General features: G+C 53.7%; 3 protein-coding genes across 3 annotated transcripts; 1 reads left to right on the forward strand and 2 right to left on the reverse strand.

Annotated features, from left to right (window-relative positions):
* The first annotated feature begins 165 nt into the window (after positions 1-165).
* On the forward strand, positions 166-10412 carry Mtg1 (mitochondrial ribosome associated GTPase 1). The gene is made up of 11 exons (XM_026381408.2): positions 166-374; positions 678-742; positions 2505-2609; positions 3979-4059; positions 4422-4478; positions 4698-4788; positions 6093-6154; positions 6563-6659; positions 7029-7110; positions 9358-9470; positions 9827-10412. Exons 1-11 carry the CDS (start codon positions 266-268, stop codon positions 10015-10017), a joined length of 1053 nt encoding a protein of 350 aa, XP_026237193.2. The 5' UTR covers positions 166-265; the 3' UTR covers positions 10018-10412.
* Positions 10413-12859: 2447 nt separating this feature from the next.
* Positions 12860-14358, reverse strand: Sprn (shadow of prion protein). The gene is made up of 2 exons (XM_026381401.2): positions 14333-14358; positions 12860-13359 (listed from the first exon to the last, which is right to left on the reverse strand). The coding sequence occupies exon 2, from the start codon at positions 13328-13330 to the stop codon at positions 12860-12862; it is 471 nt and encodes a 156-aa protein (XP_026237186.1). The 5' UTR covers positions 13331-13359; positions 14333-14358.
* A 5504-nt stretch (positions 14359-19862) lies between these two features.
* Positions 19863-20798, reverse strand: LOC113176854 (olfactory receptor 226-like). The gene has a single exon (XM_026381404.1). The coding sequence runs from the start codon at positions 20796-20798 to the stop codon at positions 19863-19865; it is 936 nt and encodes a 311-aa protein (XP_026237189.1).
* Positions 20799-25975: the final 5177 nt, after the last annotated feature.

Below are 25975 nucleotides of genomic sequence, written 5' to 3' on the forward strand. Positions count from 1 at the left end.
AACAAAGATGTTGTGTCCGCCGAGAACTAAACAATAAATATTAAAAATCCTCTCTCTCTCTCTCACAAAACCCAGAACCTGAGCGAGAACCGCCCCGCCCCGCCCCGCCCAGGGGGCCCGCGGGTACGGGCTTCCTCACGGCCAGGACAGTGGTGTGCGCATGCGTAACCGCGCGGCTGCGCCTTGGAGCGCCGGAAGCGCGGCTGTGGCCGGGTCGCGGGACGGCGGAGGCTGTGCACCGAGAGCGCTTCCGGGACGCGATGCCATGCGGCTGTCCGCGGTCGCGCTGCGAGCCGCCGGAGCCGCCTGGCGCGAGTGCTTCCCCCTGCAGGGCCGCGACGTGGCCCGCTGGTTCCCGGGCCACATGGCCAAGGGTGAGGTCCGGCGGGAGGCGCGCTGTCCGGGCGCCGCTCGGCGCGGGAGAGCAGCGGGGCCGCTCCGGGCGCAGGGCTTCCCGCTGCGGGCTGGCAGCGCTGTCGCTCTTCTGTGGTCGTGTGCCCCGTCTCGGAGTCCCCAGTTGTACACCAAGTGTGGCCCTGTGCGGCCGGCTGAGGGACCTTGTGGGGACCCGACTCCACCAAGGGCGTTCACTCGGCGGTGTCCTCCCCGACTGGCCAACTAAAACTCTGCCCCTCCGAAGGTCACGGGCCCGCCCTTGGTGCTCTTGTGTTTTGCAGGGCTGAAGAAGATGCAGAGCAGTCTGAAACTGGTGGACTGTGTCATCGAGGTCCATGACGCCCGGATATCCTTTGCCCGCGCAGTCAGGAGCCAGACTGCATGAGACAGCCAGCAGGCAGTCCTGGTCTCCGCCCACTTTGCCTGGCCCTGGCCCTGGTCCCGTCAGCTGCCTGCAGCAGCCAGCGGCCCGACTTGTCCTTACTGTCAGTTAAATCAGCGCTTTTATATGTTAGAATTACCCGGAGGCTTTTAAACATGCTGGTTGCTAGGCCCCCTTTCAGATCCTAGTCTGTGTGGCCGGGTCCAGGCCACATGTGTTCTGAAGCTCCACCCCTGTGGTGTTGCTGCCCGAATGGGCCACTCGGGCTTTCCAGGGTACCCCGCATGGAAATTTCTAGGTAGGGTATGAAAGCTGAGATTAAAGGTTCCTGCCAACCCGGCTTCCCTCTTACCTGAGTGAATCACTGACAAGACATGGAGATGGTGCTCATTAATTTGGACTGCTCAGACCTGGTTTCCTCGCTTTTGAAAAAAGTGTGGAGGTTCTCCTGTGGTGGTGTTTGCCAGCTGTCACCAACCTGCCTGTGTAACCCCAGAAAAGCTGGGGATGCCAGCCCCATGGGCCTGTCCCTGTGGACCACCCAGGAATAGCCAGGTGCAAATGTGTGCCTGACCTCCACTGCCTGGAGTCTCTGGAAGCAGAAGTGGAGGATGACCATTTTCAGGGCTCAAAGGCTGGTTGGAACTTAAGTAACAAAATAGCAGGAATTTTTGCATTGGGCTGTAAATATATATCAATTTACTGACAGGCTGGTCAAAGGTGTTTACTGGCAATTATATGTCTGATTGTTCTTTATAACTTTTACCTTTTTTCAGTATTGGAGATTGAACCCAGGGCCTCACACATGCTAGGCAAGTGCTGTAATGGGCTACATTCCTGTTCCTATGTCTGATTATTTAAAAAATGAATAAAACCCGTAGTCATTATTTAGTGTGTGTGATGAGAGGACTTTTTTCCACCTTTCATCTCTAGACCATTCTGCTTTATCTAGGATATGGCAGGGAACCGGTATTGGATAGTAACATCCTGGGAGAGAGTGCTGGAGGCTGGTGGATGACTGAATGAGCAGAGACTTGGTCAGCGCTGAGGGAGGGTCCCTTTGTGTGGCAGGTAGCGGTTAGAGTGGAAGCCTCACTAGGGCATGTCAGAGGCCTCTGGACTCTCAGAGCTAGACTCCCTGGGAGAGACAAGTACTAGGAGAGCCAGGGGTCTCTACACAGTGAAGAAAGAAGCTGCTGCCTGCCTGTGTTAGTCTCACGTTCAGTCCCAGAGTCCCTGGCTGAGGGCAGTACTGAGAAGGCAGCATCTTCCTTGGGGATCTCTGGGAGAAGGCCTACCCTCCTGTAGGGTGGCAGCGACCCCCAAGTCCTTGGTGGCCATAGGTGGGTGGTACTTTGAGGTATTCTATGGGAGGTTCTCCCTGAGTGATCAGGTCATTGTTTTGAGCCCAGGTGCCTTGGCAGCTGAATAGTAACTTGCTTATAAAACCTCCCTCTGAACTGGTTTCCCATTTGGGAAGCTGAGTGAAGCCATTGCCTTGCTGACTGCCTGTCCTGGCTACTGCAGGAGGTACTGTCCTCAGCCTGAAGGGCAGAATCTGGGTTGGCTTGGCAGCCGCTAGGGTGGGAGAGTGGACTGGGCTGGCTCCTGATCTGAGATAGGGCTTTGTCCTCTGCCTTCAGCTCTTACTGACAGGAGGTAGATAAGGTAAAGTAGGTTGATGGGCTGGTAAAGCTTTGAGGAAATTTTGCCTTAATGTTGCCACATCCCACTTTCAGGTCGCAACCCTCTGTTTCAGGAGACCCTTGGACTAAAGCCTCACTTGCTGGTCCTCAATAAGATGGACTTGGCAGACCTCACAGAGCAGCGGGTGAGGGCCTTTCCAAAAGATGCCTGCAGAGCATGACACAGATGTTGCTGGACAGACTCAGAATCATCAGCCAGGCTCAGTGTTATCTCTCTAGGCGGGTTCTGCCTCAGAAACAGCTCTGCTTTTTTTTTTTTTTTTTTCCAGTTGGATACAATACCTTGATTTTATTTATTTATTTTTATGTGGTGCTGAGGATTGAGCTCAGGGCCTCCCATGTCCTAGGCGAGCGCTCTACCGCTGAGCCACAACCGCTGAGCCACAACCCAGCCCACATCTGTGCTTTTCAGGAGGACTTGACAACAGAACAAGAAAAGCAGAGGCACCACCTCCAGTAATATTTCCAGTCTCCATGTTTCCTTTTCCCCTGGTCCTTCTGTCCCCATTCTGCTTAGCTCTGGAGAAATCTGTTAGCTACTTTGGGCCTGCCTTCCCCACCCCCAGTCCTTCTACCCTCTAGATCACAGGGTGTACAGAAGGCAGCTGGCAGCGGAAAACCTGGGTTCAGGCTGGTGAGCATGGATGTCTGGGGGCATTGCAGCCATCACAGAGACCAGTGCTGCCCAGCACAGTGTGCTTGGCATCCTGATCTTGGATGTCTACTTGCAAATGCTCAGAATGGACACCATTTCCCCAGGAGGTGGCAGTGTGCCACTGGAGGCCGCCACAGCTGAGCCTTCCCTTAGGCCCTTCTGAAACCATGAATGCTGTGTCTACTTTGCCCCACGTGGTGGCCTCTGGCCAACAGTGATCACTGCAGCTGAGGAACTGACTTTCACATATTACCTAGTTCTAATTAAGTTTGAGAAGCTGCATGAGGCCAATGCCTGCAGCTCTGGACATCGCTAGTCTAGTCTGGAGGTCTGTGATGGCTGCAGCACACCCAGGTGTCCGCACTCACCAACCTGACCGTAGGTTTTCTGTGGTTGGCTGCCTTCAGCACACACAGTGATCTGGAAACTGGAAGGGCTGGGGGAGGTGTGGGAGGTCCAGTTTCTCCAGAGCCAAGCTGAATTGGGCACAGGTGGGAGGGTACTTTCTGTGTGACCAGGAAATGTGGAGGCTGGAAATGTTATTGGAGGTGCTGCTCCTGCTTTTCTTGCTCTGTGGTTGAGACCTTTGCTAAGTGGTGTCATGGTCTTAAATTCAAGGCAATTTTTAAAAAGTTGTTAGTAGCATGGAAATTTCCTTGCTGCAGCAGCAGCAGTGCCTTCATTTTCCTAGGTGACTGGCACATCCCAGTGGCCTGCAGAGCTGAGGTGGCTCTGAGCAACGGTGCTCCTGGCCAACTGTTCCTTGGAGCTCAGTCCTGGAGTTTGATTGTGCCACCCATATTTGCATTTAATATGTAAAATGGCAATATCTCTTTCAGAAAATTCAGCAGCACTTAGCAGGAGAAGGCCTAAAACATGTCATTTTTACAAACTGCATAAAGGATGAGAACATCAAGCAGGTAGGCCTTTTTCTGCTCTCATGTTTCTGCTTTGTAACATTATTTTATAAGAAGCAGTTTTGGGGAAGATCCTGGGGTTGGCTTCTGCTTTCCAGGGATGTGGGCAGTCAGCCAGAGTATAGCTGTCCTAGAAGCCCCCTGGGGAGCCACCTACTCCTCCCTAGAGTAGGGGTGGGGACAGTCTGCTTCTGGGTCTGTGATCAGGCAGGTCAGGCCTCCCTGTCAGCTGCTGGAGTCTGTGTGTGAGGTCCGGGTCTCCTGATGAGTGGCAGGGAGAGGGTCCCTGAGGCTGGTGTGTGGAGGTGGCTGCAGGGGGGTGCATTAGGGGATGTCAGGCTGAAATGAATGGCTTTTTGTTTCAGATAATCCCAAAGGTCATAGAACTGGTTGGGAGCAGCTACCGCTACCACCGATCAGAGGTTGGTGAGTGGGGCCCAGAGCTGGTAGTGGGCCAGCCCTTTCCTGCCTGTGAGAGGAGGGGGAGTGCCCTGGCAGGAGGCTTGGCCTTTCTCCTGGGTCTCTTCAGCCAGCAGGGCTGGGTGGCCCATCAGGTGGTAGGCCTCTGCCTGACCTCCTTCCTGGGCTGAGAGTCCACGGCCTGGGCAGGATGGGGCTGAGGGTCTTCCCTGCCCCTGTAGAACCTGGAGTACTGCATCCTGGTGGTTGGCGTTCCCAACGTGGGCAAGTCCTCCCTCATCAACTCCCTGAGGAGACAGCACCTCAGGACCGGTGAGCCTGCCCCCCTGCTGCTGAATTGGCCCTGATAAAGTATGGCCTGCTCGCTCATCACAGTGCCTTGACTGGCCATTTTAAAGTTTCATGCTGGATCTAACTGTATTGATTTTGTTGTTCATGTTAGTATTACAGTGTTTATTAACAAATCTCTTCACAGTATAAAATCTGAGAGCTTTAAGCCATGTTGAACCATTATTCCAGAGAGTAATTTTGGGCATTAATTGGAGAGTTCTTAGTTATCTGGTGATCTGTTTTTTTTTTTTTTTTTTTTTTGTGGGGGGGGAGGTTCACTGGGGCACTTTACCACTGAGCCACATCTTTATTCTTTTTTTTTTTGGTGCTGGGGATTGAACTCAGGGCTTTATGCGTGTGAGGCAAGCACTCTATCAACTGAGCTATATCCAAGCCCTCAGCCTTTTTTTAGTTTTTTGTTTTAAGACAGGGTCTTGCTATGTTGCTTAGGGCCTTGCTAAGTTACAGAGACTGGCCTTGAATTTACATTCTTCCTGCCTTAGCCTCTTGAGTTGCTGGGATGACAGGCCTGTGCCACCATGCCTGGCCAGTCATCTGTGTATTTTCCTCTGTCCTTTTGTGGTCAGTGGCATTAAGTGTGTTCCTAGTGCTATTCAGCTATCCTCACTGTCCCCAGACTTACAGCAAGACAGCTCCTGGTCCCCCCAGCCCCGCAGCCCTGGTCTGTGTCTGACCAGTCTGTGTCAGTGCAGCCCTCCTCTGACTGGCTCATGCGATCAGCAGTGCAGTGCCTGTGTGCACTGTGTTGGAGCTCCTGTCAAAACTCTTTCTTCCTGGGGCTCCGTGTCCTCTGCTGTGTCTCCGCCAAAGCTTATTTGGATTCTTGCTCCTCTTACTCCTGAGTTGGTTTGGCAGTGGGTAGAGCAGTCCTTGGGGCATGCCCTCAGCTGGGACCTGTGCAGTGGCCTTGGTATTCAGAGTCTGGGCAGGCTGGTCAGGCCTGCTGTGGGCTGTTGGAAGGTGGGCAAGTCCAGGAGTATGGGGCATGATGAGGGACAGCTCAGGTCTTGCTGTTGTGGGCCTTCCCAGCTCTGGGGAATGAGTCCTGGGCATTTGTCAAGCCTTGTGGCCCCTGCATCTGGCTTTTAAAAAGAGCCCCTGCGTGAGCTGTTGGGGCTAAATGTGGGTAATCATAGCCCTGGGAAGGTCGTTTGGCCTTTGGGGTTTTCATTCTGCTTGTCAAATGGGTTAGTTACACGTGTTTCTGACCGCGCGTTCTGTAGTTGTGTGTCTTGAACACATGAGAGCCCCCTTCTGTCTTACAGGAAAAGCTGCCAGGGTGGGTGGTGAGCCTGGGATCACCAGAGCTGTGATGTCCAGAGTCCAGGTGGGTCCTCTGTGGCCAGGCACAGGTGCTTGCCTGGTGCTGCTGAGCAACCTTGTCCTGCCCATGACCGTCCTTTCCCATACTCCACTGCATCTCCACCGGGTACTCACCTGTGCCAGGCACTGCCCTGTCCTGTTGCCCAGCCGCCAGGGCACCCCACTATCAGGAAAGAGCAGAGCCCACTCTCCACACGTTCCCTTTTGTTCTCCATGCGACCTAGTGCTCTTATTTATTCTCCAAATCGGGTGAATTAAAGCCTCTGGCCACCCCTGTGCTTGGTGAAAATGATGACCCTCTGGGGATGGGTTTGCTCCTGGGCCCTCCCATGGAGCCTCTGAGGCCTAGTGTGTGGGGCCAGCCCATCAGGAGGCTGCTGTGGGGGCCTTACTGTGAACTCTGTCTACATAGGTGTGTGAGCGGCCTCTGATATTCCTGATGGACACCCCTGGGGTGCTAGCTCCTCGGATTGGAAGTGTGGAGACGGGCCTGAAGCTGGCCCTGTGTGGTGAGCTAAGCCTGGTGCCCTCCCTCCTACCTCGAGTGCCCAACGCTGACCTTGTCACAGACCTTCAGCAGGAGTAGTTGTTCCACTTTTGCCCTGGCTGCTACTAGATGCTTCTCAAAGCTTAGCTCACGGCAAAGCCTGCTGGTTGCTATCTGACCCTGCCCAGTGAGAGTGACTTTCACTCTCCCCTTTGACAGATGTGGGCAGTCAGACCTTATAGCAAAGGCTTAGCCCAGTGGGAGGAAGGTCAGGATGACAGCTGTGTTCTGTGGAGAGTCTCTGTAGCAGCTGAGACTGGGAGGGGCACAAGCTTGTTGGGGACACAGATGCCAGCTGTTGGATGTGCTCACCTTTGCTGCCATCTTCCAGGAACCGTGCTGGACCACCTGGTCGGGGAGGAGACCATGGCCGACTACCTCCTCTACACTCTTAACCGACACCAGCTGTTTGGGTGAGTGGCAGTGAGGGCAGGGCAGGGTGGGCAGCCCCTGCTTGCTTGTCCTGGCCAGGTGCGGCTCTAGACACAGCACACAGATACTGTAGACGTGATAATCTGCACATTGTTAAAAATTGGGTAAGTCTGACATGAATGCACCTGAGACCATCCGATAATCAAGAAAACGGGCACTCCCATTGCCCATTGTGCTTTGTAGTCTTCCCTTCCTGCCCTCTGTGCCCAGGCAGCCCTCTGCTGTCTGTCACTAGAATTTTGCACAAACGAAAGATGCCTTTCTTTCAATTGGCTTGTTTGGAATTTATCTTTGTGTGATCTGCTAAGTGGTGCTCAGTGTTCAGACATTGCAGTACGTTTATCCAGTCACCTGTGGGTGGACACCATGTTGTTTGCAGATCTTGGCCAGAGATTTACTTTTATTTAATCTCCAGAGAGTCAGCTTTTGGTTTCATTGACGTTCTCTGTTATCTTTCTGTTTTTTACTTCACTGATTTCAGTCTTTGTTGTTTCTTCATTTATACTTTGCTGATTTTCCTTCCATCTGAACTGCTGATTGTTGAGAAGGGCATTGAAGTCTTCACCCCTCACACACCAGTCTGCTTCCCTGGGAGTCCTCTTGCACTGGCATTGTGCATTTTGAGGCTCTGTTGTAGGTGCAGTAGTGTGCAGGGTGTTGTGAAGTGCTTCTTCATCTTCAGAGAGCTCTCTGTTCTGGGCCCCTTGTCCACAGCACAGAATGCTAGGTTCTTTTGATTGGTATTATCATGGTATATCCTTGCCCACCATTCTACTTTGTGCATTTGTCTTTATAGTAAAAGTGCATTTCTTATAGGCTGTGTAGAGTTTGGCCTTGTTTTTATCCAATGTGGCGGTCTCTACGTTTCCTATTAGATATTTAGACTGTTTATGTTTTGTGTCATCGTTGATGGTTTGAATGTGTTATGCTGTTGGTTTTCTAGTTGTCCCATGAGTTTTGAGTCTTCTCTCCCTTTTCTGCCTCTTGACATCCAGCTCATCTCTTTGTCAGTCTGGTGCCTGTGGTCTTATGCTTCAGGTTTGCAGGGGTCTGAGGAGTCACAAGAGTCACCTGCAGCACTCAGGCAGCCCTTTTCCTCATCTGCTGAGCTTGCCACTGTCATCACACATTCCACCACTGCATGTTGGATAAGTCCTGCACACACTTTCCTTCTCTCCTGTTTGCATCAACAGTCATCTTTCAAGGAGACTCAGACTGTAAGAAGAGCACGTTATAGGCTTACCTAGCACATTGCTGTTCCAGGTGCTGCTTGTTTCTTGAGTCCATCTGGTCTTTCACTGTGTGTGAAGGACTTTCCTCAATCTTTACTGTGGGGCAGGTCTGCCTGGCCCCTCCCTCTGTGGGGTAGGTCTGCCTGCCCCTGTCTCAGGGCAGGGGTCTGCTGAGGTGTGTCCTTTTAGCTCCTGTGGTCTGTCTCCTTTCACCTCACAGGGAGATGCTTTCCCTGTGGGCAGATTTTTTGGTGGGAAGGGTGGCCCAGCCTCGTGCTGGTTTTCCTCTGGTGAGGGGTCTGCTTCCTGCCCTCCGGTTCTTTGTCTTCATATTCCTCTGGCTGCTTTGAGTGACTTCTCCTGGTCACTCCTTGAGCAGTATGTGGGCCCTGCTGTGCTCTTCTTCGTGTTTCTGTGCTTTAGTGTGTTGGTTTCCGGTCTGTGACTTCATGTGTTTGTTTCACTTGGCTAACTTCCAGTGTTATTTCTTCGGTGTTTCTTTTGCCTTCTTCCTGCTCACCAGGGCTTGGGTGCTAGCTGCTGGGCACTTGGCCTGTGTGCTGCTTGCTCTGAGATGCTGGGTCCTGTCTGGGTCCTCGCTGGGTTTTGGTCACTGTCTTCTGTGGTGTCTGGTCTGCTGTTCGTCCTATCTCATTGCTTCTCAGGACCCTCGAAGCTCAGATCCTGCCTTCTCTCATCATCTGTTCCTCGGCTCTTGTAACCACATGGCACGTGAATGTGAGTCTGTACATTCTGATACCTGCCACTTCTGGGTCCACTTCAATTTTTCTCTCATTTGGGATCTGACTTGCTTTGCAGGCTGGTCAGTGTTATTAGGTACCAGACTTTGGATCTCACCTTGTTGGGCCATGGATCTTTCTTTCCTGAAGGAATTCTTGAGCCTCGTCCTGGGATGCTCAGGAGCTTGGCCACCGGCTGCTCTGGGTTGTGGTCAGCAGGCCCCCAAGGTCTGATGTGGCTGTGGCCTGTGTGTAGGTACGTGCAGCACTATGGCCTGGACGGCGCCTCTGACGACATTGAGCATGTGCTGAAGAGAGTGGCCATGCGGCTGCGGAAGACCCGGAAGGTGAAAGTGCTTACAGGCACCGGTGAGTGAGGCTGTGCTGTGCCACTCAGGGTCTGTGTGTTCCCTGGCTGTCCCTAGAGGAGGGCAGGAGGAGGGAGGCGTGGGGGTTGGAACTTGCATGGGCAGTGGTGCTGTCCTGGGGTTGGGGATTGGGCAGAGGAGCTATTGAAGTATCTAGAGAGAAAGGAGCTTGTAGTCCAGGCTCCAGAGTGTGGGACTGGCCCTGTCCCCTGTCCTTGGGTGGTGCTGAGCGGACATTATGCTCTTCTCTATGAACAGGCCTGGCCTGAGCTTTACTCACTGATGCCCAATGTGACTGTCTTGGGGCTGGGCCATCCTTCTTGGAGGACCCTTTCTCATCAGACCCACTGTCTCTAGGGGATGTGAATGTTGTCCAGCCCAATTACTCTGCGGCAGCCCACGACTTCCTCCGGACCTTCCGCAGTGGGCTGTTTGGCCGGGTGATGCTGGACCGTGATGTTCTGCAGGACTGCCCCCCTGCCAACACAGACTCGGCACCTGCTGCGTGGCAGATGACTTCCCGGACCTCATGTGGACAGAGCGTTTGAGGCTTACGACTTCCCACTTTTTTCCAGAAGCAACCACGCTGGTCTCTTTGATTCAGGGCCCCACTTTCCCACTCACTGTGGCCTGGCCAGCCCTATGGAGCAAGCCTGCGTGACTGGCCTGGTGAGGCGGTTCCTGTTTAGTGTCTCTAGGGAGAGGCTAATGCTGTCTCGAGGAGCTAAAGCTGTAATCTGTAATGTTTAGAGTTCTGGATGAAAAGATCCCTCTCTTCTGGCTCTTTCATTGCACACCCATGCTACCTTGGGCCCACATATTGAAGTCCCTCTCACCAGTGAAAGCTGGAACAGGCAGGTCAGGAATGGGGCTCTCAATGTCCTATGGCCCTGCAGTGACCAAGAGTCTTATTCCCAGTGCAGGGGTTTATTTTGGTTAACTTTGTTATTAAATGAATACATAAACATGGATGGAGGTTCAGAGTAGTGGAACCCAAGGATTTCCTCCCCCTCAGTGCTCCGCTTTCAGGAGGCCACAGGCCCATGGCTCAGCTGTACAACAGGCCAGAGAGTCATGGATGGCCAACCCCTAGCCAAGGGGACAGTGGCCCTCTTCTTCAGGGGGGTCCAGAGGAGGTGCCGAGGACCCATCCCAGTGTTGTGTAGGGAATGTTGCTGTCAGCAGCCTGCATTCTAGAAGGCAGGGTGGTTGGGTTAGCGCAGACGGGAGGTGCTGGTGAGCCTGGACCTGGTGAATAGCTCTGACCTCATTGTCTGGTGGTGCCTAGCTTTCCCACAGCTGCCTGAGCATCTGCCAGTCTCTGATGCTCAGCTGACTCTCTCCATGCTGTGGGCAGCTGCTCCCAGGGGCTGGTCTTCCAGTGGTGCCTCCCACTGCAACTGCCACATGATTGACCCATTCTGAGGGTGCCGCCTTAGCATTGTCTGTGTCTTGCTGAGGAGGTATTCAAGGGCCCTTGGCTGTGCGAAAAGCTAAACACACTTGAGGTGAGGCTGGTGTGAAGCAAGCATTGAAAAATGTTTTCGTTGCCTCTGGAACCTTTTGACACTCATGCGCTCTGGTGTGCCAGGGTCTGGTCCGGTGCAGCCCATCAGGGAGGCATCTGAGAAGCCAAGAGGGCTTTGGTGGGTCTCCCTGTACCAAACTGGATGATGGAGGGATCTCATCTGCTTTTGAGAGATCGGCGGGCTTGGCCTTGGCTTGCTGGTCTTAGGTGGCATCCAGCTTGGTCTGGAAGGTATGGAGGAGCATCGGGGCTGGCTGTGCCCTGAGCAATGGCAGTGTGGATGACAGGATGCAAGGAGTAGTGTCCTGTGACTGCTTGGCCCAGGTCTTGACAGTTGCCTTAAAACCTATCCCCAAACCAGAGCCTTGTGCTGGATGGAGAGATGCTGGTCTCAGCATTGTTCTGGCTAAGCCCAAAGGCTTTTTGGTCCCGAGGGTGAGGGCAAGTCCTGGAAAGAGATTGTCTCTGGGTGAGGGTCTCACAAGAGCACCTGGGAGCTGGCCTCAGGTGCTTAGAGATAGACATCTTGGCAGAGCTGGGAACCCCTGAACTGGGCTCATGGGCACTGTGCTGGTGGGCCCTGGAGACACAAGGGGCCAGTCTATGCATGAGGTGTTTGGGAGTTGGAGGCCATCCTTGGAAGGACTGCCAGCATCTTGAGGCTGTTCTGGGTACCCCTCCCCTCAAGATGTCCATGTTTAGATAGCCCTTGGTGGAGTAAGGAGCTCAACTTTCTGTCCTGAGCCCAGGCTTGCTCTTGTCTGACTATACCTGCTGGAGCCTTGGCCCCACTGCTTTGTTCAGCCTTCCTCCAAAGACCTGCAGGTGGCCCTGGGTCTGATGAACCATGATCTCTCCTATCTGTCCTCGGCCACTGTGCCACAACCTTACTGAGGACCCTCTGCCTCCACCTGGTCCATCTGCTCTGAGGGAGGGACTGCCCAGTAGGAGATGCTGCTGCTCACCAGAAGTGTAGGGACCACTTACAGCACAGGGGGACTCCATAGTGGGATTGGCAGCTGCTGTCCCCTGAGTGATCACTGGATGTGAACTTAAATTACAAGAGAATGGAATTCTCTTGAATGTGGGTTTTCCCCCAGAATGAGTCTCAAGATGAGTTAAATGATCCTTAGGGCCCACTGGCTCTAAGGTGGAGACCATCACCTGGCAGAGGGGTTTGTGGGAAGTCTGCCAGGCAGAGAGGGGTGCTGCCGTGGCCTCCCAGGGCATGTTCTGCTGGGAGCTCTGAGAACCACAGTGGGCATCTTCTGGAATGGATGGCTTTCCTCCCCAAAACATTACTGTGCTGTGAAATCTTCAGGACCTGCCCTAGGCAAGTGGTTAGCACCTGACGTTTCTCACTGCAGCCTAGTTGAATGTTCCTCACTCGCTGATATTCTGCTCCTGTGGGAAGTCCATTCCAGCTGCTCTGGTGGGAAGCCCTTGGTCCTCGATCCTCAGGGCTTTGGTGGCAGAGTGGAACCTTTCTGAAGGTGGCCTCTGCCTGGTTGGTCAACACTGTCTACACTCTTCTGTCCAGGGAAGGCCAGGGAACAGGAGTGGCCTGAAAGCCTGGTCTTGACACCTCCCAGCCTGCAGGCCTGAGCAGGAGCCACAGCTAATTGCCTCTCTCAGGGGACCCTGAAATCCTGGAGCTGGGGGTGCTGCTGATTCCCTGGTAGGGTGGGGAGATGGGGAGGCTGGGACAGTCTTAGGTGGAGGGTGGGGTCCTCCAGGGCCTGAGGACTGTGGGCAGTGGAGGGAAGAAGTGTTCAAATGCTGTTGGCCTCTGGGACAGCCTGAGGGGCCTATGGAGAAGGCTGGGCTGGGGGCCAGGATATGGATCCCAAGCCCAGTTGTGCCTAGGGCTGGAGCAGCCCCAGGGTGCCCAGGGCTCCAAGGGCACCACCCAGCAGCAGGCAGAGGCACAGGTGGTGGGTGGACTCTGCACCAGAAGTCCAGGTCCAGTAGCTGTATTCACCCCTGCCTGTCCCGTTGCCGCCGGGTGCCCAGTCCTCGTCGTCCTCCCGGCCACCCTCCTTTGGCCCTGTGGCCCTTCTCCAGCCTGGGCCCCCAGCCAAGCTGGCAGCTGCCCCTGCTGCAGCCCCTGCTGCAGCCCCTGCTGCTGCCACGCGCAGAGTTGAGCCGGCTCCGCTGTAGCGGGGCGCAGGCCTCACACGCACCCTGGAGGCCCCACGTGCTCCACCGCGCAGGCCTCCCCGGGCGCTGCCCCGGGCTCCTCCACGGCCACCTTTGGCTGCACCGCTGTCGCAGAGGAAAGCTGCAGCCAGTAGCAGAGCCCAGCAAGTTGCAGCTGTCCAGTTCATCTTCATTGGCAAAACTGCAGAAGGGACTTCAGCTTCTGCAAGAAGGGCACAAGGGCATGGGGCAGAGATGAGGTGGCAGGGAACTTAGGGCCTGGGGACAGGTCTGGAATTAGGGTCTGGGACCAGTGGGCTCGGGGTCTGGATACAGGAACGTGAGAGCTTGGAGACGTGGGAGGCTCAGGGTCTGAGGAGATACAGGTCAGGCTGTTGGGTGAGGGGGTTCAGGGCCTGAGGCCACAGAGGTTTGTGATCTAGGGACCAGGAGGGGTTAGGGGATTCAGGGCTTGCTGACAGTGGTGAAGTGGCTCAAGTCCGGGGAGGATCGGGTTCAGGATCTGGGAACGGGGGCTCAGAGCCTGAGGACAGATGGAGCTGCTGTTGTGACGATCTGGGAGCTTACCACTTGTGGTGAGGCTGGACTGGGCTGTGTGTGTGTGTGTGTGTGTGTGTGTGTGTGTGTGTGTGTGTTCAGGCCTGGGAAGGGTATGGGGTGGGCTGGGAGGGATTCACACGGCAGGACTGTTAGGTGCCTGGGGTGAGATGGGGCAAGAATTGGGGGGTGCTGAGCGCCTGTGGTGGGGGTGCTCAGGCCTAGCGGTAGGGGCTTCATATCCCCGGCCTTGCGCAGCCATGTTGGGGGTGTTGGAGGGGGTCGTGACTGAAGGATGCCAAACACTCAGGTCAGCGTCTGTGACCCGACCTGGCATCCCCGATCTCGGATCTCCGGAGCCTGAGAACCAGTGGCCGCGGCGAAATGGGTGCGGGGTTGGTAACGCCGCTGGGACTGCGCCCGGGAAGGCCCCGACCCCAGAAATTTCCCTTCCTGTCCCCGCCCCGCGCCCCACCCTTCCAGCCGAGGCCCAGCAGTGGGGGAGGGGAACCGGACAGGGATGGGCCCACCCAGCTCTGCGCCGGGGGTCTGGGCGGCGGTTCCATCCTCTCCAGGACGGCGCAGTCAACCCCCTCCAGCCTCTCCCGTCCGCTCCCGCAACCCCCGCTCGGACTTACCCGCTGCGGGCCGGGGTCGGAACTTCTGCCCAGATGCTGCTCCGGGCCGCCGCCGAGTGGGAAGGCGGGCGGGGGCGAAGACCCTCTGCCACCCCGGCGCGGCTGGATGTGCCGAGGCCTTGGCGAGGACTGAGGGCGGCAGCGGCGGCGGCTCAGCCCCGGGAGACCGGAGGGGAAGGGAGGAGAGAAGGCAGGCTCGGAGGAGGGCGCAGCCCCTCTTGTGGTCCGGCCCCCATGGTCGCCGCGCCCCCTCCTCCTTCCTTCTCCTCCCCGCCTCCCTCCCCAGCGCCTCACTTGCCCACAAAAGACCCTCTTGTGCCCCTCACCCGGCGTCTCTGTTGGCGTCTTACCCAGCGGGACACACCAGCCCCCTCCCTCCGTGCCCTCCCCACCTGCCCACTTCGTCCATGCCCATTCCCCAGGGCTTCTCCCCAGCCCATCCACGCTCCTCCTTCCGGTCTTCCACATTATTATCCCCACCTGAGTGGACAGCCCAGCCACCGGGGCCACAAAAATGTGCCAGGAGGAGAGGAGGGGATGCCTGCCCAGGGTCCCACCGGCAACAGGCTCCCTTCCCAGGTCTGTGAGACTTGCTCAGGGGCCCTGGGATGTGCCCCTGGCCATAATTTGGGACTCATGGTCATCCTGTTGTTCTTGCAGTGCCACTGAAGATGCTGCCAGGCACCCTGTGCTCCAGCGGGAGTACCCTGATGGCACTAGATGAACTGGCCAGGCTCCCGGGACCACTTCTGGGAGTGCTCTCCTGGGGAGCCAGCCATGGGGTCTGTCTGTTGCTGTGCCCTCCCTGGCCCTTGGAGGGGCATATGACCTCTGCTCCAAAAAGCATGCAGTTTCCTGGCCACAGGGTCTGCAGCCTGAGTTCTAGGAGACCCACAGAAGCTGAAGTGGAGCCTATTGCAGATGGGGCGAGGAAGGGAGCTGGTCAAGGTGACCCAGTTTTATTTGCCCCAGCAGATCCAGGTCAGTGAGGGGAACTTCTCTTCCCATTGAAGCCAGTTAGATTTGGGTTTCTGTCACCTGCAGTGAGGAGGAGCCCAGCCCGGTGCCTGGCTCCCTGCCCTTCATTCTCAGGGCCCCACTCAAGTACATAGAGTTCCCAGGAAGCCTCCCATCGCTTTATGGCAACAGCATAAATGACAACCAGAACCTCTCAGACATTCAAAGAGCACTGCAACACACAGGAGCCAGACCAAGATAAAGAGACGGAACAGTGGAACAAGAAGTTTGAGGAATCCCAGGGAAACTTCAAAACAGACATTAAAGGATACATAATCTCAAAGGCTTAGAATGACCGGCAGATACAATATTTATAAAATAAGAATAGGTTGGTGTGAAAAAAGAATAAAAGAAACTTTTCAATCTTAATTTGTTGAAAAAAAAAAAAGAGAGAACAGAGGGATTGAGTCATAAAGCTAAGGAAATCTCAGGCAAAAGACGGAATATGAGAGGAGAGGGCTCTGACCCCTGACAGTTGTGCAAGGGTGAACATGGAGGCAGGAGGGTTAGTGACCCAGCAGGAAATGCACGGGAGAGGTCTTCTCACCTCCTCTTATCTGAAGATTGTAGGATGGTCTCGGGATATGTAGGGAGGCAAGGAAAACACTTGGACTACTTTGAGTGTGAACATGAAAGTTCTTAATGGAATGCTAGCAAAACGTGCATGGTGGTGCGGCAGGAAGCTTGCCAGCACCCAGTGGGACTCAGGTCTTGCCTCAAGACATGCCAGCGACTTCATTCCTCAGTGGGTAGAGGGAGAGACTCTCTTAATTTTCTCAAAAGAGGAAGACAAAGCTTTGGATTTCAACCAACACTCATTTGTGGTGGGGGTGAGGGGAGAAAGGCCAAGAAAGTGAGTCAAGGAAATAAATTTTCTTTATTCTGCTGTGTTTCAGAACCACAGCAAACACCCTCCTCAGTGGTGGGGCTGTACCTGCACTCCTTTGAGAACACAAATGAGAATGGCCTTGCTTTCACCACTTTTGTGTGAGACAGGACTGGCAGGGCCACCTACAAGACGGCAGTATTTGGAGTGGGTGAAGTCAGCAGTGGCAGGACACTTGCTGCTGCCCACTGGTGCTGACTTCCCACCTGCAATAGGGGCCACAAAGCACTGGAGGGCCCCTGAGACCCACGCAGAGGGCTCTGGGCATTCCAGGGGGTCTCTGTTCCCCCTAGGAAGAGGGTCTGTGCGGAGATTGAACAACCTTTCCGTGTCCTTCTGTCCTGCCTGGACATGGTGCCCAGGGTGCTGCCATCATCTGATGGCCACAGGGTGCTGTTGGCAGAGTGAGGGTGGTGGGTGGATTTCTGGGTCCCGCTTGTCGCGGCTGCTCCATCGCCTGTGCTGGGCACACCTGGCCTCCTGACTCTGCTTGTTAAAGTAGTTATCAACTGGATATTCTGTGTCAGCAAAACTGCATCTTAGACTTGAGTAAATGCACTAGCTTTTCTCCCCAGAATGAGAAAGCAGTCAGCAGTGCAATTAGCATTCTACAATGCAGATGACATTGTTCGAGAACACAAAGGGAGACCTGCTTGCATGGAGGCATGAACGCGGATAGGACAGCTCAGGACTGTGGAAGTGATGATTCTTCACCCACAAGTTAATTCATTCAAAGAGATACCAACAAAAATTCCTGCCCATTTTTTTAATTAGAGCATTATTTTGGTATGATTTTTAAAGGAACCTGCTGTCGGTTAAACTGCACCCCTGTAAAATTCATATGCTGACTCCCAAACCCTGGTGGCTGTATTTGGAGACAGGACCTTTAAGGAAATAATTAAGTTTATTTTTATTTATTTATTTATTTATTTATTTTTTAGAGAGAGTGAGAGAGGAGAGAGAGGGAGAAAGAGAGAGAGAGAGAGAGAGAGAGAGAGAGAGAGAGAGAGAGAGAGAAATTTTTAACATTTTATTTCTTAGTGTTCGGCGGACACAACATCTTTGTTGGTATGTGGTGCTGAGGATCGAACCCGGGCCGCACGCATGCCAGGCGAGCGCGCTACCGCTTGAGCCACATCCCCAGCCCAATTAAGTTTATTTATGGTCATAAGGAGCTGCCCTGATCCAAAGGACTGGTATCATTAAGAAGGGAAGATCAGACATGCACAGAAGGATGACCATATGAGGACACAGGGAGGAGAGGAGGTGCTGTCCACAAGTCACAGAGATAGGCTTCAGAAGGAACCATTCCTGCCAAATTATGAATCATTCCTGCTAAATTTCTATCGTATAAGCTGTTTGTGGCACTTTGTTTTGGTACTAAAACTAATATAGACCCAAGAGATCATAAACCCTGGATAGAACATAAAGGCCTAAAATAACTAAGATAATTTTTAGAAAGAAGATCAAAGAGGACTCACTATATCAGATATTGAGGCATCACAGAAAGTCATGGTGAGGAAGCATCCTGGGCAAGGGCCAGGCAGACCAGCACAGGGAACTAGGGCATGGGTGACCGTTCCTTCCAGCTGCTCTCCCATACCTTGATCATACATTCCTTCATCTGCATCCCCTGAAGTCCTTTTCATAAGCTGCATGTGTAAGCAAATGTTTCCTGAGATCTGTAAGCTCCTTTAATAAAATAATCCAACCTGACGAGGGGTTGTGGCATGCCAGTTTATAGCCAGTTTGTCAGAAGTGCAGATAAAACACCCAAGGATTAAAACCGGCATGGTCAGGTCCTCAAGTCTGAGTCATGGGGGGAACTGAGCTACCTCCAGGTGAACAGTGTAGGACTGAGCCGAATAGAGGACACCCAGCAGTGTCTGCTGCAAGACTGTTGCTGAGTGTGTGGGGACCCCTGCTTGGCCTCAAAAGTCTTCTGTGTTGGCTACTGAGCAGGAGCTGGAGAAATTTGAGTTTATATTATCTACTCAGAAAACATAAAAAGGACAAAATGAAAATTCTGGAAGTGAAAACAGAAGATTGGACATGGCTAGAGAGATGGAAGATCAGAAGAAATATCCAGAGGAGAGCATAGGATCAGGGTGGGAGCAGAGGGACACTGAAAAGGTCTGGTACATGACTCTGGAACCAGAGGAAGAGGAGAAAGGGCATATGGTAGAGGCAGTGTTCAAGGAAATGCTTTCCAAAATGGACAAGAGGGCAAATCATGAGCTTTGGAAGCATCCAAACCAAGAGCAACAGAAACAGAGAAGCAACCCAGGAGAGACGCTGGAGGTCAAAATGAAAAATATCTTAAGGCTTCCAGAAGCAGAGGAAACCCAAGTCACCTGCAAAAAGAATAACAATAAAACTGACACTGAGCCTTCAACAGAGCCACATGGAGAAAGAAGCATGGCAGGCAGCCAGGAGCTGAGAGGCAATGATTCCTGTATCAGGAAAATGCCCACAGGAGACTCACGTCACTGTATTAGTGTCAGACAAAGTAGAATTTAAGCCTTAAACATTAAGGCAGGGAGCTGTTTAGAGGCAGAGTAGTATCTCCTAATGATAAAGGTTAAATTGACCAAGATGATAAAATGACCCTAAATTTGTATGCATTTTGACATACTTTAAAATGCACAAAGCAACATGATGAGAAAGATGATGTTTATAGCACAAAACTTTTGCATAGATTTAACTCTCACACAGACCACGGGATACATCTGTCACATATACACACTGACAAGGCACACCTCCTGGTGCCATTACTAAGGAAATGGGGCAGGAGTGGAAGCCACGTGCAAGAGGTCTTGCCCTGACAGCACTGGGCAGGGAGTGCATGGTTTACCAAGTTCCATGATCCTGAGAAGAAAGAGGGCAGAAAACTCAGGCATGGGCATGTTACCTGGTCACAAAACCTACCAGGCATCAAGCAGGAGGATGCCCTTGTTTCTGGGGAATGGTGTCACCTGTGTGTTGGGGTGCTGCTGAGACCTGTGGCCTGGGGATCCTTGGTGCCCACTCTGAGCCTTCTGAAGTTCTCATGGGAAGAGGGCAATCCATGTAGGCGTGGGGGTAAGGGATGCAGGGCTTAGGAGAGGGAGAGGGGGCTGGCTACCACCAAAGCAGACCCCAGTGGTCAGGGGAATGGCACTAGAAAGGCACTACCTCTGACTCTGCACTGAGCTTTTCAGGCTGAGTGGCTGCCAAGTTCCTGATCTTGCTGGGAGAGGTCCTGGGAGCTAGGGAGCCATTCCTGCTCCAGTGCTGATCTCCCAGGGAGAAGCCTGGGGAGCTGGGAGCTGTCCCCTGTTCAGTGCTGATCTCACTGGGAAAAGCCTGGAGAACTGGTAGCTGTCCATTGTTCAGTGCTGATCTCCTGGGCAGCAGTGTCCAGGGCCTGGACATAAGTCTTTAGGTCTCAGTCACCTCCTATGCTCATTCAGACGTCCACTTGAGGCCACTGTGTCCTGGGCAGCTCTAATCCAGGGTGGGATGGGGGAGGAGAGGAAGGAAGTTCTGCTGCCAGTTGAGACAGCGGGCCTGGTCTTGGTGGTGAGGCAGTGTCTGCAAGCAGGGCAGAGTGGTCAGCAGTTCCAGAGTGCATCCTGCCACTGGTCCTCAGGAGGGGTCAGGGACGTGGAGGAGTTTGGTCAGGGCCTCCCTAATGTCACGGTTTCGCAGGCAGTAGATTATGGGGTTGAGCAGGGGAGTGACAACCGAGTAGACCACAGACACCAACTTGTTGAGGTTGAAGGAGCTGATGGCGTGAGGCCGGGCGTACATGAAGATGGTGGTGGTGTAGAAGATGACAACCACCACCAGATGTGAGGCGCAGGTGGAGAAAGCCTTCTGGCGGCTGCCTCTCCCTGGAATCCTTAGCACTGTGGCCAGGATGTGGGCATAGGAGACCACAGTCACCAGCAGGGAGGTGGCAAGCACAGCCAGGGCTGCCACAAAGTCCAGTGTTTCGATGGTGGTGGTATCTGAACAGGACAGCTGCAGCAGGGGTGAGATGTCACAAAAGAAGTGATTGAGGACATTGGGGCCACAAAATCTGAGGCGGGAGATGAGAGTTATGGACACAAAGGAGGCCAGGAAGCCACCAAGCCAGGCACTGAGCGCCAGGTACAGGCAGAGCCTCCAGCCCATGAGGGCTGGGTAGTGTAGTGGGTGGCAGATGGCCAGGTACCTGTCACAGGCCATGGTAGACAGAAGGAAGCACTCAGAGGAGCCTAGTGAAAGGAAGAGGAACAGCTGGGTGAGGCAGCCGGAGAAGGAGATGATCCCTACTCCTGCCAGGAGGCTGACCAGCAGCTTGGGGACGGTGACTGTGGTGTAGAAAGTCTCCAGCACTGACAGGTTGGCCAGGAAAAAGTACATAGGTGTGTGCAGTTGGTGGCTGGCCCTGATGGTGCCCACGATGACCAGGTTCTCCAGGACTGTCATCACATAGATGGTAAGGAATGACCCAAACAGCAATCCTTGCAGGTGGTGCAGCTCAGGGAAGCCCAGCAAGATGAATTCTGCTACCCAGGTGTTGTTGGGGTTGCTCATGGCCCTTTCCGGAAGGGGAGGTCACTTCTGAGCACCCTGGAACAGTGACACTAAGCTGTGGCATGTGATAGGGCCAGGCTTACTTCTACACTGGTGAGAGCAGCTGTGAGCGTTGCACTCCTTCTGGGGGTCTCAGAGGCAGGGCTTCCCTCCCCCACCCCCTTTTGGCTGCCCAAGGACTGAGGGACTAGCAGAAGACATCATGACCACAGCATGCCTTTGGGACCCACTGCAGCCAACCTCACCTCTCAGCTCAGCTTGCACACCTACCCAGGGCTAACAACTATCAGTGGCCACAGGGCCTGTACACACCCGTCTGAGCAGAGGCACTCCTCACAAACATGCCCTCAGGCATATATCCTCTCCTGCCTCAACATACAGAATGGAGTCAAGGGAGTGCACTCCCAGGTGAAATCTACATCAGATGCACACCCCAAGATGCACATACACACAGACTTTGGAGGTGTACACACACATGGCCATGCCAGAACACACACAGCATCAGGAAGACTTATTTTGCCTGGTGTGCCCTGGGGCACTTCCCTATCTTCCCTGCTGGTTCATGCTGCTTTCTGTGGCCAGGGGACCCTCGTGCTTCAGGAAAGACAGGGAGAGAGGATACTACTTTCATTAACTGCAGGGCAACCTGAGGGTGAATAGAACTTGGGGGCTGTAGAGAGGTGGGAGTGAGTCCCCACCTCAAGGTTCCCATTGGCCTGGCCTGGAGCCTGTGCTTTCTGAGCTTGCCAAGTGGCTGTGGGGAACGGGTGGAAGATGTCCTCTCCCAGCCTCAAACGGGATGTGCAGTTTGGGAACTTTTGTTAGGACACCCTGCAGGTAGGTGCCTGAGGGCAGATGGGCTGATTGCATGGAGGAGGTGGCCTGAGATACAGGCTGAGGAAGGGTCCCACTGGCCTGCCAGGCGCTCCTGGCCCTGCCTTGCGGCTGCTCCTCAAGGCTTCTCCTCTCCTCGCTTGTACTTGGGTCCCTTCTGGGCTGATGGTGCGGAGGGAATGCGAGGTCCTTGGCCCCTCTGCGTGCTCAGCTTCTACTTCTGCAATTCGCCCTCCGCAGAAGGGCTCCACCAAGGTGAATTCCCCAAAGGCGCCGAGGGCTAAGGCAGACGCCAGACTCCCGCTGGGGCGAATGGCTAGCTCTGCGGATCACTGCGGCCCACCCAGGCAGGGGCGCAGCGGGGCCAGAGATCCTCTGGCGGAGGAGCCAGAGCACTGGCCCCTAAGTCTCAGCACCCGGTTAGTGAGATGGGTCAGGAAGCTGCGAGGGGCCTGCAAGGGTCTGTGGGCCCGCCTTGGACTTGCAGGCTGAAGGCGCACGTCTTAGGCCTGAACGCGCACGCAGACTGAGCCCAGGGCTTAGTGCCTGGGACTGGCCTTGGCTGCTTCGGGGCTGGACCGCTCCGGGTCCGGTTCCTGCGGCTAGGGCCAGCTAGCCCGCCGGTGGCAGCTGGGGGTCGCCGGAAAAATGTTGCGCTCACGGGGCCTTCCTGGGCGTTGCCTCAAGATCAGGGTCCGGGCTAGGAAAGCACAGTCCCCGCCTTGTCTTCGTGAAGCTCGGACAGGGTCTGGGAGAGGCTGGGGGTGGGGGCGGGGGGCCTACAGCCTCTGGCTCCACGGGGACTTTATTTGGCTCCTCAGGGGCCTCGCCCTCCTCCCAGTCTTCTTTCTGCTCCCTAACTTGGGGGACTCTTAATTGCTCTCCAGGCAATTTGTGGAGGGAGCCGGGAGGTGCGCTGCTGGGAGTCAGCCCAGAAGAGGTCTCCAGGGGAGTCTGCTCTTGGGTGCCCGCGGGACGCCATCCTGGGGAGGCCCCAGCCTGATTATCGCCGAACCTGGATTCCCACCCTCTCCGACAGGCCAGGTGGCCACAAGCTCAGTCTTTGCTAAGCCGTGTTTCCCTGTGCGGGCTTGCATTTCCCTGCTTCTCACGGGTGTTTCCTAGAGATGTGAGCTTCTGCTTCTGTGAGGTGCCCCATCTTTTGTCCATTTCTTCCAATGGTGTCCTCTTTTACTTGATTTGTAGGAGCTCTTATTTTTAAAAATCACTTTCTTTTTTTTTTTTAAGAGAGAGTGATAGAGGGAGAGAGAGAGAATTTTTTTTTAATATTTATTTTTTAGTTCTCGGCGGACACAACATTGTTGTTTGTATGTGGTGCTGAGGATCGAACCCGGGTCGCACGCATGCCAGACGAGCGCTACCGCTTGAGCCACATCCCCAGCCCCCTAAAAATCACTTTCTAAATATCCCTTTGAGGTGTAATTTATGCTGTGTGTTGAGTTTGATGGATTTTGACCAAAGTGCACGTGCGTGCGTGGAAATCACGCTCATCAAGGTAACTCCTTGGCTGAGAGATGTCCTGATGCCCTTTCCTAGCCATCCCTGGTCGCTTGTGATTCTTTTCCTTGCAGATTAGCTTCATTTGCTCTGGAAGGCAATGTAACTAGAGCCACAGGCTTCCTGCCAGGCATGCTTCCGAGGCTCTGGATGTGGGGACCCTCTGCATGGCTGCGGGGTTTTCTTTGCAACCTCTACTTTCTCCTTTATTTGTTCCCAACATCTGGAGATGCCTGGCTTTCTTTCATTCATCCCATATCAATTCATGCCTGCACAGAGGCCTGAAGACTCACTTGGGACCTTTGCAGGTTCACCTTGATCATTTCCATCTCTTGGCGTTGTTGTCCTTCACTGCCTGATGTGCAGTGTCTTAAAAGCCTCTTTTTCATTTTCTGCTACTCCATTTTGGCTGAAAGTGGATGTCTTTAAATAGTTTTAGAATATTTTGTTTGACAGGTCATTATTTAAACATGTTAAAAAATATCCAGATATGGGGGCATTCAGATTTTTGTTGTTAATTTTAAATTTAATTTTGTTGTAGTTAGAATGTATGCAGTTATTTCAACCTTCCAACTTTACTAGCCCTGCCCTATGTGTATCATACATGCACCTGCAAAGCATGTGGGTCCTGTGACTGCTGAGCAGAGCACTTGTGTGGGTTGATGTCCCCTGGTGTGGGGTCCTTGTGCCCCTCCTTCTGGACTCTTGCACTCACTGGGCATCAGGTTGTTACTTATGTGTTTTTTCTTTCCCTTTCCTCCTCTGTCTGGGAGTCCAGTTACATTTACTGTAGCCTGCTTGTATCTGCCACAGGGCAGTGAGGCTGGGTGTACATCTGAGTCTTTAGAACAACCTCCATCTTGTTATCAGTTTCTCAGAGCTATTATTTTCAGTGTCTAATGTCAGTTTAGCTGTGGCTGTGACATTTCATTGCTTTCTGTGTCCTCGATTCTCAGGCATTTGGGAGTGATCCTGGAGAGATGTCCCCTCCCAGCCTGGCTGCTTCCTGCACAGGTGAAGGGCCCGTGACTGCACCTTGGATACACCTATCCAGGGCCCTCATTGCAACTATCTCCTTTTCCAAACTCACACACCAAGCTGACCTTCTCCTGACCTAAGTTGCCCTAAGACCAGGCGCCTGAGGGCTAGAGGCCACCCCACAGCCCAGAGCCCACTGAAATGACCCCAGTGACCCAAACTTCTGTTGACTCAATCCTTTGCTGACCCTGGGGGACCTGCTGATCCTGCTACCCTGTGGCACTTGTCCCTCCCCAAACTCCATGGGCTCTGGCCCTTCCCCTCCTCCTGCCTCCTGCCCCTTCCTGTCCTTCCTGTTGCTGGCTGACTGGTCTGCTGTGACCTTGAGCACCAACTCTCTTCCTGATGTCGTTTCTGTGTCTGCAGTCTTACTGTACCTCACTCTAGCCCATCCAGTGAAGTTTTAGCCAACACATTGTGTTTTCATTTTAGAATTTCCAAATTGTTTCTTTTATATAATTCCCCTTTCTCTCATTATACCCGTGTGTTCCTTTAATGCATGATCATATTTGTGATGGAAATTTGAAGATGTTTGATGTCTAGTTCTGATGTTGTTGTCACTGGGGGTTTGCTTCTCTTGATAGACTTTCTTCCTGCTCCTGGATCTTATAGTTTTGCTCCTTTGTGTATGTAATAAATCGTGCATGGCTTCAGGTCATGGGCTCTGTGTTACTGTGTGTGTGAGTGTTCTATCTTCTGTTTTGGTAGACAATTAGCTCAAGAAGAGACACTGTGACCCTTTAGTCTTCTTTCTAAGCTTGATACAGCAAGTCTAGATCCACAGTGCTTGCCCCAAGGGGTCTAGGTCTTGGGGGGCCAAGAGTCCTTGCTAAAAGCACCAGGTTCTCCACAATTCCTGTCTGCCCTGGCCAGCTGGAGGTGGGACATGCCAGGCCATAATGGCCATTTGTAGCTCTAGACAGGTGCTGTCCTTGAAAATGTTCCTCTGTTTCTGGCCACTACTTCCTGTCTTCCTGTGGAGTCTGTCCTGTGCATGTGTGGCTTCCTGGAGGGCTTCTGCAGCTTCTGCAGCTCCCCTTCCCCTACCCTGCTTGAAGTCTTCCCTACAGAGTACAGGTTAACAATTCTGTTGCCACCCTGAATGTTGTTAACAAGAGGGACATCAATCATTTTACCCCACAAGGGTAAAAGTCAGGGAGGAGCTGCCAGGCTGAGGGGCAGGAAAGGCTAGTGCCATCAGGCTCACACCCAGGCCTATGCCAGCCCCTTCAGCCTCCAAACCCTGGCAGCCAGGGACTATGTGACACACGCTGCCTGGTGAGTTCCAAGGGCTGAATCCAGGATCGAGGACAGTAGATAGGTCCCAGCCTCTGTGGGCCAAGGACAACTTGGGGTCACCAGTTATGTCAAAGTGCGACCTTGAACTTGGAGTCACATGATGCTAGACTTCTACTGTCTGGAAGAAGTAAAAACACACAAACAGTCCCTTCTAGAGGAAGTCAGTGTCAGAGTGAGTGGAATCATTCCCTCAAGTAATCCTTCCAACAGTGTTCAACACACGGAGATGTCCCAGGAAGAAATAAGAGCTGGTGGAAGAGCACGCATCAGGCTTATCAGGAAGCAGCCTTCAAAGCAGCTCTGTCCATGAAACCCATTAAAAGGGGCCAGCAGAAAGCCAGAGGGCATGGAAGGCTGGACTTCAATCAAGGTGACCCAGGTGGTATTCACAGAGTGCTCACCCAGCAGCAGCATGCACATTTTTTTTTTTTTTTTTGTACCAGGGATTGAACCCAGGGGCCCTTAACCACTGAGCCACATCCCCAGCC

The sequence above is a fragment of the Urocitellus parryii genome, chromosome 5, assembly GCF_045843805.1.
Source record: "Urocitellus parryii isolate mUroPar1 chromosome 5, mUroPar1.hap1, whole genome shotgun sequence".
Lineage (NCBI taxonomy): Eukaryota > Metazoa > Chordata > Mammalia > Rodentia > Sciuridae > Urocitellus > Urocitellus parryii.

What these genes read in the sequence shown, in the direction of transcription:
- Mtg1 (XM_026381408.2), top strand. Translation starts at nt 266, where the DNA reads ATGCGGCTGTCCGCGGTCGCGCTGCGAGCCGCCGGAGCCGCCTGGCGC. An exon ending in CCTGAAGCTGGCCCTGTGTG is followed by an intron (nt 6,660 to 7,028) that starts GTGAGCTAAGCC and finishes GCCATCTTCCAG; the next exon opens with GAACCGTGCTGGACCACCTG. An exon ending in AACCGACACCAGCTGTTTGG is followed by an intron (nt 7,111 to 9,357) that starts GTGAGTGGCAGT and finishes GCCTGTGTGTAG; the next exon opens with GTACGTGCAGCACTATGGCC.
- Sprn (XM_026381401.2), bottom strand. Translation starts at nt 13,330, where the DNA reads ATGAAGATGAACTGGACAGCTGCAACTTGCTGGGCTCTGCTACTGGCT.
- LOC113176854 (XM_026381404.1), bottom strand. Translation starts at nt 20,798, where the DNA reads ATGAGCAACCCCAACAACACCTGGGTAGCAGAATTCATCTTGCTGGGC.